The sequence below is a fragment of the Opisthocomus hoazin genome, unplaced genomic scaffold, assembly GCF_030867145.1.
Source record: "Opisthocomus hoazin isolate bOpiHoa1 unplaced genomic scaffold, bOpiHoa1.hap1 HAP1_SCAFFOLD_115, whole genome shotgun sequence".
Taxonomy (NCBI): domain Eukaryota; kingdom Metazoa; phylum Chordata; class Aves; order Opisthocomiformes; family Opisthocomidae; genus Opisthocomus; species Opisthocomus hoazin.
The window spans coordinates 95,680-108,601 of NW_027449069.1; the positions used below are offsets into that span (position 1 = coordinate 95,680).

Consider the following 12,922-nt stretch of genomic DNA (forward strand, 5'->3'; position numbering starts at 1 on the left):
AGGGGATCGGGCCCCCGGGGGGGTGTTGTACCCGGCTGCCCTGGGATGGGGGGACCAGCCCGGACTGCAGGGGCTGGGAGTTGGGCTGGAGGCCCTCACGGCGAAGGGACGGGGCTGGAGCCCCTCAGGGAGAAGGCAGAACCAGCCCCCCCGTGGGGGGCTGCTGGGGGGCAGCCACCATCCGGGGAGGCCGCCGAGCCCCCCGGTCGCAGCCCCCCTCCCCGCGCTGTCCCCCCCAGCTGCAGCCTGGCCGTGCAGCTCTCGAAGGTGCGGGAGAGCGTCCTGATCATCTCCACCGACCCCGCGCACAACATCTCCGACGCCTTCGACCAGAAGTTCTCCAAGGTCCCCACCAAAGTCAAGGGCTACGACAATCTCTTCGCCATGGTGAGCGCGGGCGGGGGGCGGGCGCCCGGCCCCCTCCTGCCCCCCGCCCGGCCCTGCTCACCCTCCGAATGCCGCAGGAGATTGACCCCAGCCTGGGGGTGGCCGAGCTGCCCGACGAGTTCTTCGAGGAGGACAACATGCTGAGCATGGGCAAGAAGATGATGCAGGAGGCCATGAGCGCCTTCCCCGGCATCGACGAGGCCATGAGCTACGCCGAGGTGATGAGGTGAGCGGGGCCAGGGGGCACGGGGGGCCGAGCCGGGGCGCTGCAGCCCCGCTGACCCCCCCCCGCCGGCTCCCCAGGCTGGTGAAGGGCATGAATTTCTCAGTGGTGGTCTTTGACACGGCGCCCACCGGCCACACGCTGCGTCTGCTCAACTTCCCCACCATCGTGGAGCGTGGGCTGGGCCGCCTGATGCAGATCAAGAACCAGATCAGCCCCTTCATCTCGCAGGTGGGGCTGGGGGGCGGCGGGACCCCCGCAGGGGCGGGCGTGTGGCCTCGGGGCCCCGCCTGACCGCCCCCTCCCCCAGATGTGCAACATGCTGGGGCTGGGGGACATGAACGCCGACCAGCTGGCCTCCAAGCTGGAGGAGACGCTGCCTGTCATCCGCTCTGTCAGCGAGCAGTTCAAGGACCCGGTGAGGCGGGGGGCGGCGGGGGGGCTGCGGGAGGGGGGCGGCGGGCCGAGGAGGGGGGTGGGGGCGCCGGGAGGGGGACGGCGGCCGAGCCGGTCTGCGCGCATTCCTGCCGGGATTGCTGTGCCGCGGGGCTGGGTGGGGACCCCTGGGGCCTCGGTGGAGGGGACCCAAGTGCGGCGGCGGCAGAGCCGTGTCACGGAGCGCAGTGACACGGAGCACGGCGTCACGCTGAGTGTGGCGGTGCCGTGTCACGGAGCGCGGTGACACGCTGAGAGCTCACGGAGCGCGGTGTCACGGAGCACCGTGTCACGCTGAGAGCGGTGGAGCCGTGTCATGGAGCGCGGTGACACGCTGAGAGCGGCAGCGGCGTGTCACAGAGTGTGGTGACACGCTGAGCGTGGTGGAGCCGTGTCACGGAGCGCGGCGTCATGGTGAGCATGGCATCACCATGTCACGGAGCGTGGTGTCACGGAGCACCGTGTCACGCTGAGAGCGGTGGAGCCGTGTTATGGAGCGCGGTGTCACGCTGAACACAGTGTCACCACGTCGCTGAGCGTGGCATTGCAGCATCACGTGGAGTGTGTCACTGGGCACAGTGTCGTGATGGCACCGTGTCTCTGGGCGCTGTGTCGCGACGTCTCTGTGTCTCTGGGCGCTGTGTCGTGATGTCTCCGTGTCTCTGGGCGCTGTGTCGCGACATCTCTGTGTCTCTGGGCGCTGTGTCGCGATGTCTCCGTGTCTCCGGGCGCGGCGTGGCGGGGCCACCGTGTCTCCGGGCGCGGCGTGGCGGGGCCACCGTGTCTCTGGGCGCTGAGCGCAGTGCGGGCCCGCGGCGCAGGAGCAGACGACGTTCATCTGCGTGTGCATCGCCGAGTTCCTGTCGCTCTACGAGACCGAGCGGCTGATCCAGGAGCTGGCCAAGTGCCGCATCGACACCCACAACGTCGTCGTCAACCAGCTCGTCTTCCCCGACCCGCAGCGGCCCTGCAAGATGTGCGAGGCCCGGCACAAGATCCAGGCCAAGTACCTCGACCAGGTGCGCCCGCCGCGGGGGGCTCGGCGCCGCAGGGGGCTCGGGGGGGAGCGCCGGCATCCGGGGCGCAGGGGACGCTGCCTGTGGCAGGGACGCGGGGCGTGGGGTGGGGTCTGGGGGGCCCAGGGGGGTTTGCGGGTTGCGGGGCCGGGTCTGGGGGGCCCGGGGAGTTTGCAGGGGCACAGGGTGGGTCTGGGGGGCCCGGGACCCTCCCCGGGGCCGTGGAGGGGGGGTTGGCGGGGGCGCGGGGTGGGGTCTGGGGGGCCCGTGGGGGTTGGCGGGGGCGCGGGGCGGGGTCTGGGGGCTCGGGGGGGTTGGCGGGGGCGCGGGGCGGGGTCTGGGGGCTCGGGGGGTTGGCGGGGGCGCGGGGAGCCCGGGTCGCTGCCCCCCGCCGCCCCCCCCCGCAGATGGAGGACCTCTACGAGGATTTCCACATCGTGAAGCTGCCGCTGCTGCCCCACGAGGTGCGGGGGGCCGACAAAGTCAACACCTTCTCCTCGCTCCTGCTGGACCCCTACCAGCCCCCCAGCCCCAAATAGCCCCCCCCGGGAGGGGCAGGACGGCCCTGCCGACCTCCATGCAGCCCCCCCCTCCCCGTCCGCCCCCCCCCGCCTGGGGGGCCGCGGCGGGACCCCGCCGGGGACCCTGTGTAAATAATAAATTCGGGATGGGAGAGGCGGCTGCGGGGTGCTGGGGGGGGCCGGACGCCGGGGTCTGCCGGGGGGGTCCGGACGCTGCGGCCGTGACGTCAGCACCGGCTGGCGCCAGGCCCGTCGGACGCAGGGACCCTCATTAGCGCGGGGACGGATTAACGGGGGGGGCGACAGCGGGGGGGGGGGTCAGGACCGGGGGTTTGGGGGGGTCGGCAGCGGGGGGGCCGGGGTCCCGGGGGGGAGTCGGCTGCGGGGGGGGGGGGTCGGGCCGCAGCAGCCACGCCGGGCGCCCGAGGGGGGGGTCTCTGTGGCCGTGCCCCCAGTCCCCCCACTGCGATCTGTCCCCGCGACCCCGCCGCTGGCGCGAGGCCGCGGGGGCCGAGCCAGGGCTTCCCCCCCGCCGCCGCCCGGCCTCGGCTCCCGGGAGGGGGTGGGCTCGGCACCCGCCCCCCCCCGCCCCGGGGCAGGGCCCGCCCCGCCGGGTTTAAAGCCCCGGGGTCGGGCCAGGGGTCCCAGACCGGCGGTGGTCGCCGCGCGTGCGCGTCTCCTGCAGGTGAGGGGGGTCTGGGGGGGGTCCCCAGGGCCCCATTTTCCGTCCCCAGGGCGTTGGTTCGGTGACCCCCGGGGGGGTCCCCAGGCTTTAGGGGTCCCCGGGGCACCCTTCCACCGTCCCGAGGGGGTCCCCGGGCTGTGCTGGGGGTCCCCAGGGCCCTGTGTTGCTCTCCCAGGGGGTCCACCGGGCTTGGGGGTCCTTGGGCTGTGCTGGGGGTCCCCAGGGCCCTGTGTTGCTCTCCCCAGGGGGTCCACCGGGCTTGGGGGTCCTTGGGGTCCCATTTTGCCTACCCCAGAGGGGCCCCAGGGTTTGAGGGTCCCCGGGACCCAGTTCCATCGTCCCCAGGGGATCCCCAGGGTTTGGGGGTCCCCAGGGTCCCGTTCTGCCGTCCACAGGGGGTCCCCAGGGTTTGGGGGTCCCCGGGGTCCCGTTCTGCCGTCCCCACGGTGCCCCCAGGCTTTAGGGGTCCCCGGGGCACCCTTCCACCGTCCCGAGGGGGTCCCCGGGCTGTGCTGGGGGTCCCCAGGGCCCTGTGTTGCTCTCCCCAGGGGGTCCACCGGGCTTGGGGGTCCTTGGGCTGTGCTGGGGGTCCCCAGGGCCCTGTGTTGCTCTCCCCAGGGGGTCCACCGGGCTTGGGGGTCCTTGGGGTCCCATTTTGCCTACCCCAGAGGGGCCCCAGGGTTTGAGGGTCCCCGGGACCCAGTTCCATCGTCCCCAGGGGATCCCCAGGGTTTGGGGGTCCCCAGGATCCCGTTCTGCCATCCACAGGGGATCCCCAGGGTTTGGGGGTCCCCAGGGTCCCGTTCTGCCGTCCACAGGGGGTCCCCAGGGTTTGGGGGTCCCCGGGGTCCCGTTCTGCCGTCCCCACGGTGCCCCCAGGGTTTGGGGGTCCCCGGGGTCCCGTTCTTCCGTCCCCGGGGGGTCCCCACGGTGCCCCCAGGGTTTGGGGGTCGCCGGGGGGTCCCCATGGTGTCCCCCGGGGTCCTGTTCTGCCATCCCCAGGGGGTCCCCGGGCCGTGCGGAGGTCCCCAGGGCGCTGCTGTCCCCAGGCCCCCCCACCATGACGGTGACCTACAGCTCGCGGGTGGCCACCGCCCGCTTCGGGGGCTTCTCCCAGCTGCTGCTGCTGTGGCGCGGGAGCATCTACAAACTGCTCTACCGCGAGCTGCTCCTCTTCCTCGGCGCCTACCTGGGGCTCAGCCTGGCCTACCGGTCCGGGGGGGCTGGGGGACGTGGGGACATGGGGGGGGCAGGGGGCGTGGGGTCACAGGGGGACGTGGGCGGGATGGGGGGACATGGGGTGTGGGAGGGGAAATCGGGGGTCATGAGATAATCGAGGGGGTGGGGGGCCTGGGGGGGGGCCCTGGGTCATGGGGGGGCCCCGGGTGGGTGCAGGGGGTGTGCTGGGATGGGGACACACGGGTGGCACAGGGATGTGCAGGGAGAGATGGGGTGTGGGGGGGTGCAGGGGTCGTGGGGACACATAGGGCTCAGGGGGACACACTGCCTTGTATGGGGGGACACAGCCAGTGGGAGGGTGACCCCCCACGCCCCCCCCCCAGGTTCCTGCTGTCTGAGCCGCAGAAGCGGCTCTTCGAGAAGCTCGTGCTCTACTGTGACAAGTCGGCCAACCTCATCCCCGTCTCCTTTGTCCTCGGTGAGACCCCTGGGACCCCCCCATGTCCCCCTGAGACCCCACAGCCCACCACATCCCTGCAGAGCCACCCCAGACCTCCCCAACCTCATCCCCATCTCCTTCGTCCTCGGTGAGAGCCCCAGGCCCCCTGGGACCCCCAAGACCCCCCAGGCCACCCACGTCCATGCAGAGCCACCGCAGACCCCCCCAACCTCATCCCAGTCCCCTTCAACCTCGGTGAGAGCCCTGGGACCCCCCCCAGCCCACCCATGTCCCCGCAGAGCCACCACAGACCCCCCAACCTCATCCCCGCCTCCTTCGTCCTCGGTGAGACCCCCGGGAACCCCCGGGCTGCCCACGTCCCCGCAGAGCCACCTTAGACCCCCCCAAACTCATCCCTACCTCCTTCATTCTCGGCGAGAGCCCCATTCCCCTCTGCAGCGTCCCCAGCTCCCCTCACTGCCTTCTCCCAGCGCTCCCAGTGTCCCCAGCGACCTGGTTCCCCCCCTCCATGCCCCCTCCCAGTGTCCCCGACTTCCCCAGCACCTCCTCCCAGTGCTCCCACTGTCCCCAACACCTCCTTCCCCTGTCCCAGTGCTCCCAGTGTCCCCAGCTTCCCCCCAGCGCCGGCTCCCAGTGCCCCCAGCGCATCCCGGTCCCCGCAGGTTTCTATGTGGCGCTGGTGCTGGAGCGCTGGTGGGGACAGTTCCGCACCGTCCCGGCACCAGACGGGCTGATGGTGGCCGTGGCGGGCAATGTGCACGGGGCGGACGCGCAGGGCCGCATCCTGCGCCGCACGCTGATGCGCTACGGGAGCCTGGCGGCACTGCTGGTGCTGCGCGCCGTCAGCACCGCCGTCTACAAGCGCTTCCCCACCACCGACCACCTGGTCGAGGCCGGTGCGTCCCCGCCGTGATTTCGTCAGGGCGCGGTGACGTCACGGGAAGGGGTGGCCTCGCCGTGGGGGTGGTGGTGTCGTCATGGGGGGGGCAGGGAGATGGTGGTGGGGACACCGCGGGGCTGGGGGTCGGGGTCCCCCAGAGCTCTGTGCTGGGGGCAATGCGATGTTGGCGGGTGATGTCGCGGCATCGGAGGTCGGCGGGTGACATTGTGGGGTCAGCGGGTGACGTCGCAGCATTGGGGGTTGGTGGGTGACGTGGGGGTTGGCAGGTGACATTGCGGGTGACATTGTGGGGGTCGTTGGGTGATGTTGCGGGGTCAGTGGGTGACATCATGGCATCAGGGGTCGGCGGGGTGATGTCATGGGGTCAGTGGGTGACATCACGGGGTCAGTGGGTGACATCACAGCATTGGGGTCAGCGGGTGACATCGTGGCCCCGCGGGTGATGCCGCGGCCCACAGGGTTCCTGACGCGGGAGGAGCGGCGGCGGCTGGAGGGGCTGCGCTCACCCTACAACAAGTTCTGGGTGCCCTGCGCCTGGTTCGGGGCGCTGGCGGGGCAGGCGCGGCGCGAGGGCCGCGTGCGCGACGACTGCGCCCTCAAGCTCATCATGGAGGTGCCCCCCCTTCCCCCGCCCCCCCCCCCCAGACCCTGCCTGGACCCCCCGAGCCTCCCCAACACTGTCGTGCCCCCCTCACCCCCCCCCCCAGGAGCTGAACCGCTTCCGGGGCCACTGCAGCCTCCTCTTCCACTACGACTGGATCAGCGTCCCACTGGTCTACACCCAGGTGGGCACTGGGAGCACTGGGAAGGGGGGAGCGGCAGGGACAGGGGCACGGAGGGGACGTGGGGGGGCCGGGATGGGGATGGAGGGACACGAGGGGACCTGGAGGGACACTGGGGGGACGTGGAGGAGGGTGGGGGGACGCGGGCAGGGATGAGGAACACAGGGGGACACAGGTGGGGATGGAGGGATGTAAGGGGACAAGAAGGGACATGGGGGGGCCTGGGGGGACATGGAGGAGGGTGGGGGGACATGGGCAGGGATGGAGGACACGGGTGGGGATGGAGGGACGTGAGGGGACAAGAAGGGACATGGGGGGGGCCTGGGGGGACACGGAAGGGGGGGGAACGTGGGCAGGGATGGAGGACACGGGTGGGGATGGAGGGACGTGAGGGGATGAGAAGGGACATGGAGGGGACGCGGGGGGACACAGAGGAGGGTGGGGGACACGGGCAGGGATGGAGGAACATAGGAGGACACGGGTGGGGATGGAGGGACGTGAGGACACGTTGACAGGGATGCAGGGACACGAGGGGACGGGGGGGGACGTGGGGGGGACGCGGTGGGTGACCGTCCCCCCGCCGCAGGTGGTAACCATCGCTGTCTACACCTTCTTCGTCACCTGCCTGATCGGGCGGCAGTTCCTGGACCCGGCCCAGGGCTACGCGGGGCACGAGCTGGACCTGGCGTCCCCGTCTTCACCCTCCTCCAGTTCTTCTTCTACGTGGGGTGGCTGAAGGTGGGGGGGGGGGGCGGCGAGGGGGGTTCTGGGGGTCCCGCGGAGGCCCCGGGGACACGGTGGCCCCGCCGCAGGTGGCCGAGCAGCTGATCAACCCCTTCGGGGAGGATGATGACGACTTTGAGACAACACGCTCATCGACCGCAACTTCCAGGTACCCCAGCGAGGGGGGGTCCCCGGGGTGGGGGGGACCCAGGGGTGGGGGGGGACACCCAGGCTTCCCCCCGCAGGTGTCGATGTTGGCGGTGGGGTGGGGGGGACACCCAGGGGTGCCCCCCCAGGTCTCGATGCTGGCGGTGGGGGGCATGCAGGGGTGGGGGGGACACCCAGGGGTGCCCCCCAGGTGTCGATGGTGGCGGTGGGGTGGGGGTACACCCCGGGGTGCCCCCCCAGGTCTCGATGCTGGCGGTGGACGAGCTGTACGGGGAGGTGCCAGCGCTGGAGCGCGACCGGTACTGGGACGCCGCCAGCCCCCGGGCCCCCTACACGGCCGCGGCCGCCCCGCTGCGCCAGCCCCCCTTCCGCGGCTCAGCCTTCGACGTGGCGTGAGTGGGGATGGGACCCCCCCTGGGACCCCCTCGCTCCTGGGGTGCTCCTGACCCCCATCTCGCTGCCCCCAACCCCACCAGGAGGGACTGTGGGGAACCCCAGAGACCCCCCAAAGAGTACCCCCCGCCCCACTCCAGGCACCCCAAGACCTCCCCAGTGTCCCCCAAACTGCCCCAGGGACCCCAGCCCACCCCCAGCACCCTCAAACTGCCCCCAACCCACCCCAGAGACCCAACCCCCCCCATGAAACCCAAAACTCTGCCCAGGGACCCCCAACCCTCTCCAGGGACCTCTTCCCCCCCCCCGGGACACCAACCCCCCCAGGGACCCCACAGCCCAGGACCCCCCAGCATGGCGGTGACCTCGACATCTCGAGAGGTGCTGGGGGTGACCCCAGTGTCGGGGGGGGGGGGTGACCCTGGTGTCCCGCAGGCTGGCCAAGGAGGAGATGCAGTTCCAGCCACTGGAGGACATCGGGGAGACCCTCGGGGACACCCTCGAGCCCCCCCAAGGCCCCCCCCAGGCGCCTTTTCCCGACGCTTCTCCCTGCTCCGCCGCAAGAACAGTGCTGGCTCCGACGGGGGGCTCGGCGCCGAGCCCCCCCCACGCCCCCCCTCCCCGTATGCCGCCCTGGGGGACGGGGAAAGCGTGAGGGGGGACACAGCCATTCTCCTAGGGGACGCCCCAGGGGGGGGCTGCAGCCCCCACGACTACTGGCTCCTCCACCCCAGCGCCGACGACTTGGTTTAATGGGGGGAACCCCAAAATTCCCCCACCTGCCCCCAAAGTGCGGCTCAGCCCTGCAACCCCCCACTCCCACCCCCCATGAGAATCCCCACTGGCAATAAACCCCCCAGCCCTGAGTCCTGGGGCTTTATTGAAAAGACTGGGGGGGGAGGGCAGGATCCCCTGCCCCTCCCCCCCCGAAAAGGGGTGCAAAAATAGAAATGCTAAAAGCACCCACAGATTGGGGTGCAGGGCCTGGACCCCCCCCCAAGAGAGTGGGGAGCAGCGCCAAGCTGATAGTGCCTAAAATGGGACCAGCCCAGAGAGAGGGGGGCCCAGGGAAAGGGGGGGCCCCCCGGTCAGCGGTTGGGGGGGTGGCCATGGGGGGGCTGGGTGCGGCGGGTGGCCGTGGCCAAGCGCTGCTGGGCCAGGAAGGACTGAGCCCCCCCGGGGGGTCCCCGTGGCCCCCCCGCCTCCTGCTGCAGCGACAGGCCCTGCTGGGGGGGCACAGGGTGAGAGTGGGATTCCTACCCCGCCCCAAACCCAGAGAGCCCGAGGGGGTATAGGGACCCCCAGCACCAGCCTGACCCCCCCCAATTTGGTACATTGACCAAATTCCCCCCGCCATTTACATCCCCCCCCCCCATAAACACGTGCTCCCTCCTGGGGTATCCCCCCCCAATATCCGTGACACCCCAAGACACCCCCATCCCTTGAGCCCCCCCGGGGTATCTGCGGCCCACAAATCGTCCCCCAAACCCAGCTCTTCCAATCAGCCCCCCCACTGTGTCCCCCAAACCCGCTGCCCTAGACACCCCCCCCCCACACACCTGCCCCGAGGGCAGGCCCAAGGCTGAGGGTGCCCCCCCCAAATTGGACACAGGGCGTGCCCCCCCCCCCCCCAAATTTGCCCCCCACCTTCAGCCGCCAGTTGTCCTCAGTGTCGTCCCAGATCTGGCCCAGCCATGTCCCACTGAACCACGAGCGTCACTGGGAGGGCACGGGGGGTCCCCAGAATCAGATCCCCGCCCCCCCCCCCGGGGGTGCCCTGGCCCCGCTGGGGGCCCCAGGGGCTTCCCCAAGGTGGGGGGCTGTGCCCCTCCACTCACACGCTGTGCAGGACGCGGACGAGGGCCACCCCGCTGGCCAGGTCCTGGGGGAGGCGCACGGCGAGGAGGGGGCAAAGGTCTACAGCTGGCAGGCACGAAGGGGGGTCAGGGCACGGCCCCCCCCCAGGGCTGAGAACGGACAACTCCCCAGCCCAGGGAACCCCCAAACCTGCACAACACCCCCGACCACCGGGGGGGCGGGCAGAGCCCCCTTTCTTACCCTCACCCGCGTCCCCCCAGGCACCGGGGAGCAACGACCCCCGCGGGCCGCCCCCCTCATTACCCCCCCCAACGGCGGGGGACAAAGGCGCTGGGGGGCTCACGGGGCCGCAGGTGCCCGGGAGGAACCACGCGGCCTGGGGGGGGCACCGGGCCCGGGGGGGTCACACGGGCGTGGCCCCTCCTTACCCAGGTGAGCAGCGGCCCGCACGCGTCCTGCCCCGCCGCCATGGCCGCCATCCCGGGGCCGGTCCGCCGAGGGCACCGAGCCGCGCCCAGAGCGGCCGCGCCCCGGCCCCGCCCCCTTCCGGGCCCCGCCCCGCCGCCATGTTTTAACTCGGTCCTCCAGTCGTTAACAGAGCGGCCGCACCTGCCGGCCACGCCCCTTTTCGGCCTGCCTCCGCCGCCATTTTTGAAACGGTCCTCCAAGGCTACAGAGTTGCCACCAGAGCGGCCGCGGCGGCTGGCCCCGCCCCTTTCCGGCCCCGCCCCTTTCCGGCCCCGCCGCTGACTCAGCCCCGCGTCACCGCCCTCCGCGCCCTGCGGCCGCTCCCGCCTGTCCGGCCCGTTGGGACGCGCCGCCGGGTGCGGGGGGGCCGCGCTGGTCAGGCCGGGCTGGGGCGGGGTTGGCGGCGCCACGTGCGCTGACGTAAGCGACGAACTCGGCGACTTCGGTTGCGTCACCGGCGCGGGGGGGGGGGGGGAGGTGGGGCCCGGCCCCGGGGGACCCCGGCGTCCGGGGAGGGGGTGCCAGCGGCATCGCCATAGCAACCCCCCCCGCCCCCCCGCGGCGGCGCTTCCGGTTCCCCCAGTGCTTCCAGTGCAGCCCCAAACCCCCCCCCAGTGCTCCCAGTGCAGCCCCAGGATCCCCAGTGCTCCCAGTGCAAGCCCCGAGACTTCCCAGTGCTCCCAGTGCACCCCCAAAGCCCCCCCCAGTGCTCCCAGTGCAGCCCCGAGACCTCCCAGTGTTCCCAGTGCAGCCCAAAGCCCCCCCAGTGCTCCCAGTGCAGCCCTGGGGCCACCCCAGTGCCTCCGATGGAGCTGTGCCCCCCAGCCCTGTCCCAGTACCCCCCAGCCTGGTCCCAGTGCCCCCAAGTCCAGTCCCAGTTCCCCCCAGCCCGGTCCCAGTGCCCCCCAGCTGTTGCTGTGTCTGGGCCCGGGGCACCCTGGGGTGGGTCCGTGGGGCCTCCCGGCCGTCTGCGTCACCCCGAGCCCCCCCGGGTCCCCCTGAAGCTCCCAGCCTCGCTCTGCCCCACCCTCGGGCACGTGGGCACCCCCCCAGTTAGTCCCAGTTCCCCCCAGTCCCCCCAGGCCTCGCGGGCTGGGCGGCCCCCGCGCACCGAAAGCCCGGTGGCGGTTAGGGCCGTTGGGGGCCCCGAGGGTGACGTCAAGCGAGAGGCGCTGGGGGACGGGAGCGGGGCACCCTCAGCCCCCCCTGCGCCGGGACCCCCCGCGACCCCCAGGCCCAGCCCCTGCCTCCGGAGGACCCCGGTGTCTGGGTGAGACACCCCCTCATGCCCCGTTTCACCCCCGTTTCCCCCCTCCCCCCCCTGTTTCCTGCTCCCCCCACATCCTGGCGGGGGGGGGCACAGCCGGGGGCCCAGGCGTCCGCGTCCAGCTCCCCCGGCCCGGGGGGCAGAGCTGGGGTGGGGGCCCGGGCGCTGGGGTCCCCGAGGTCACGGCTGGGGGGTCCCGGCGGGGGGGTCCCGGGGGGTGCAGCCGGCGCTGACTCAGGGACGAAGGAGAAGTTGGGAGGGAAAATCAGCCGGGCCCAAAATCCCCGAAAATCCGGGCGGGGGGCAGGGCCCGGCGCCTGCGGGAAAGCCCCGGGGGCGGCTGGCGTGGGGCTGAGACGGGGGGGTGGGGGGGGGGAGGGAACACACACACGGACCCCTGCGCCGCCATCCCGCACATGCGTGTGCGTCCCTGACCCACCCCGGCAGGCCAAGACACGCCGCTCGTTAACCCGCGTCCCCCCCCGCACGCCCCGGTGACCCCTCCGCTACACACCTCCCCCTTGGCCCCGCCCCTTTCCGCGCGGGGGCGTGTCCCGGCAGCCGGCCCCGGCGGCGAGGGCGTGTCCCGGCGCGGTGGGGGCGTGTCCCAGAGTGGCGGGGGCGTGTCCCGCGGGCGCCGCAGCCAATGGGGCCGCGCTTCCGCCGCGGGCGGGTATAAGGCGGGCGTGCGTTGCGGGGACGCGGGTTCGAGCCTCGGTGCGGCCGCGTGCGCGCGGATGGAGCCGCCATTCTACCGGCCGTTCCCCGGCAGCTTCTGCCGGGCCGAGCCCGACTACGGGGCCCTGCCGGGGCCGCTGCCGCCCGCGGCTCCCGCCGAGCCCTTCCACGGGCTGAAGCCGGCGCCCTGCCCCGACGGCGGCTTCTTCAGCGGCGGCGGCGGCACCGGCGGCTATTTCTACCCCGGACCGGCGGAGCGCGACGGCTTCACCAGCGGCTTCGCGCAGGCGCTGGACGAGCTGCACCGGCCGGGGCCGCCCAACGTGGCTCTGCCCGAGCCCCCGGGGCCGGCGGCGGGGGCGGGGGGCGGCCCCTTCGCGGGGGTCCCCGGAGCGGCAGCGGCGGAGGCGGCGGAGGGGGGCCCGGGCTCTCCGGAGCGGCTGCAGGCGGAGCGGCGGCGGCTGCGGAACCGGTTGGCCGCGAGCCGGTGCCGGCGGCGGAAGCTCGAGCGGATCGCGCGGCTGGAGCAGCGCGTGCGGGGGCTCCGCGCGCAGAACGCGGCGCTGGCGGCGGCGGCGGCGGGGCTGCGCGCGCAGGTGCGGCGGCTGCGCGGGTCCGTGCGCGCGCACGCCGGGTCGGGGTGCCCCCTGCCCCCGCCCGCCGCCGCCGCCCCCGGGGCCGCCTGCTGAGATTCCCCCCCCCCCCCAGGCCGGGGGAATCCCGCCGGGACCCCCCCGCGGACACGGAGGAACTGGACCCCCCGCCCCGGGATGAGGACCGCGGATTTGGGGGGTCCTGCCTGGCCCCCCCCCCACCCC

At 73.1% G+C, this 12,922-nt stretch overlaps 3 protein-coding genes across 3 annotated transcripts; all 3 read left to right on the forward strand.

Moving 5' to 3' along the window:
- Positions 1 to 6: 6 nt before the first annotated feature.
- Positions 7 to 2,734, forward strand: GET3 (guided entry of tail-anchored proteins factor 3, ATPase). Its single transcript, XM_075412549.1, has 6 exons — positions 7 to 387; positions 465 to 613; positions 691 to 841; positions 921 to 1,028; positions 1,867 to 2,064; positions 2,469 to 2,734. Exons 1-6 carry the CDS (start codon positions 46 to 48, stop codon positions 2,598 to 2,600), a joined length of 1,080 nt encoding a protein of 359 aa, XP_075268664.1. The 5' UTR covers positions 7 to 45; the 3' UTR covers positions 2,601 to 2,734.
- Positions 2,735 to 4,327: 1,593 nt separating this feature from the next.
- Positions 4,328 to 8,626, forward strand: BEST2 (bestrophin 2). The gene is given in 12 exon segments (XM_075412607.1): positions 4,328 to 4,479; positions 4,830 to 4,924; positions 5,569 to 5,802; positions 6,266 to 6,420; positions 6,515 to 6,592; positions 7,176 to 7,269; positions 7,272 to 7,327; positions 7,402 to 7,450; positions 7,453 to 7,481; positions 7,721 to 7,872; positions 8,309 to 8,376; positions 8,379 to 8,626. Coding segments are annotated over 12 exon segments (1,410 nt in total).
- A 3,177-nt stretch (positions 8,627 to 11,803) lies between these two features.
- JUNB (JunB proto-oncogene, AP-1 transcription factor subunit) lies at positions 11,804 to 12,878 on the forward strand. Its single transcript, XM_075412545.1, has 2 exons — positions 11,804 to 12,700; positions 12,813 to 12,878. Exons 1-2 carry the CDS (start codon positions 12,164 to 12,166, stop codon positions 12,876 to 12,878), a joined length of 603 nt encoding a protein of 200 aa, XP_075268660.1. The 5' UTR covers positions 11,804 to 12,163.
- The last annotated feature ends 44 nt before the right edge of the window (positions 12,879 to 12,922 follow it).

Excerpts from the sequence above, each read along its gene's own strand:
- GET3 (XM_075412549.1), top strand. The coding sequence starts at position 46 with ATGGGGGGACCAGCCCGGACTGCAGGGGCTGGGAGTTGGGCTGGAGGC. Across the intron at positions 388-464 it reads ACGACAATCTCTTCGCCATG|GAGATTGACCCCAGCCTGGG; the intron begins GTGAGCGCGGGC and ends CGAATGCCGCAG. Across the intron at positions 614-690 it reads AGCTACGCCGAGGTGATGAG|GCTGGTGAAGGGCATGAATT; the intron begins GTGAGCGGGGCC and ends CCGGCTCCCCAG.
- JUNB (XM_075412545.1), top strand. The coding sequence starts at position 12,164 with ATGGAGCCGCCATTCTACCGGCCGTTCCCCGGCAGCTTCTGCCGGGCC. Across the intron at positions 12,701-12,812 it reads CGGCGGGGCTGCGCGCGCAG|GCCGGGGGAATCCCGCCGGG; the intron begins GTGCGGCGGCTG and ends CCCCCCCCCCAG.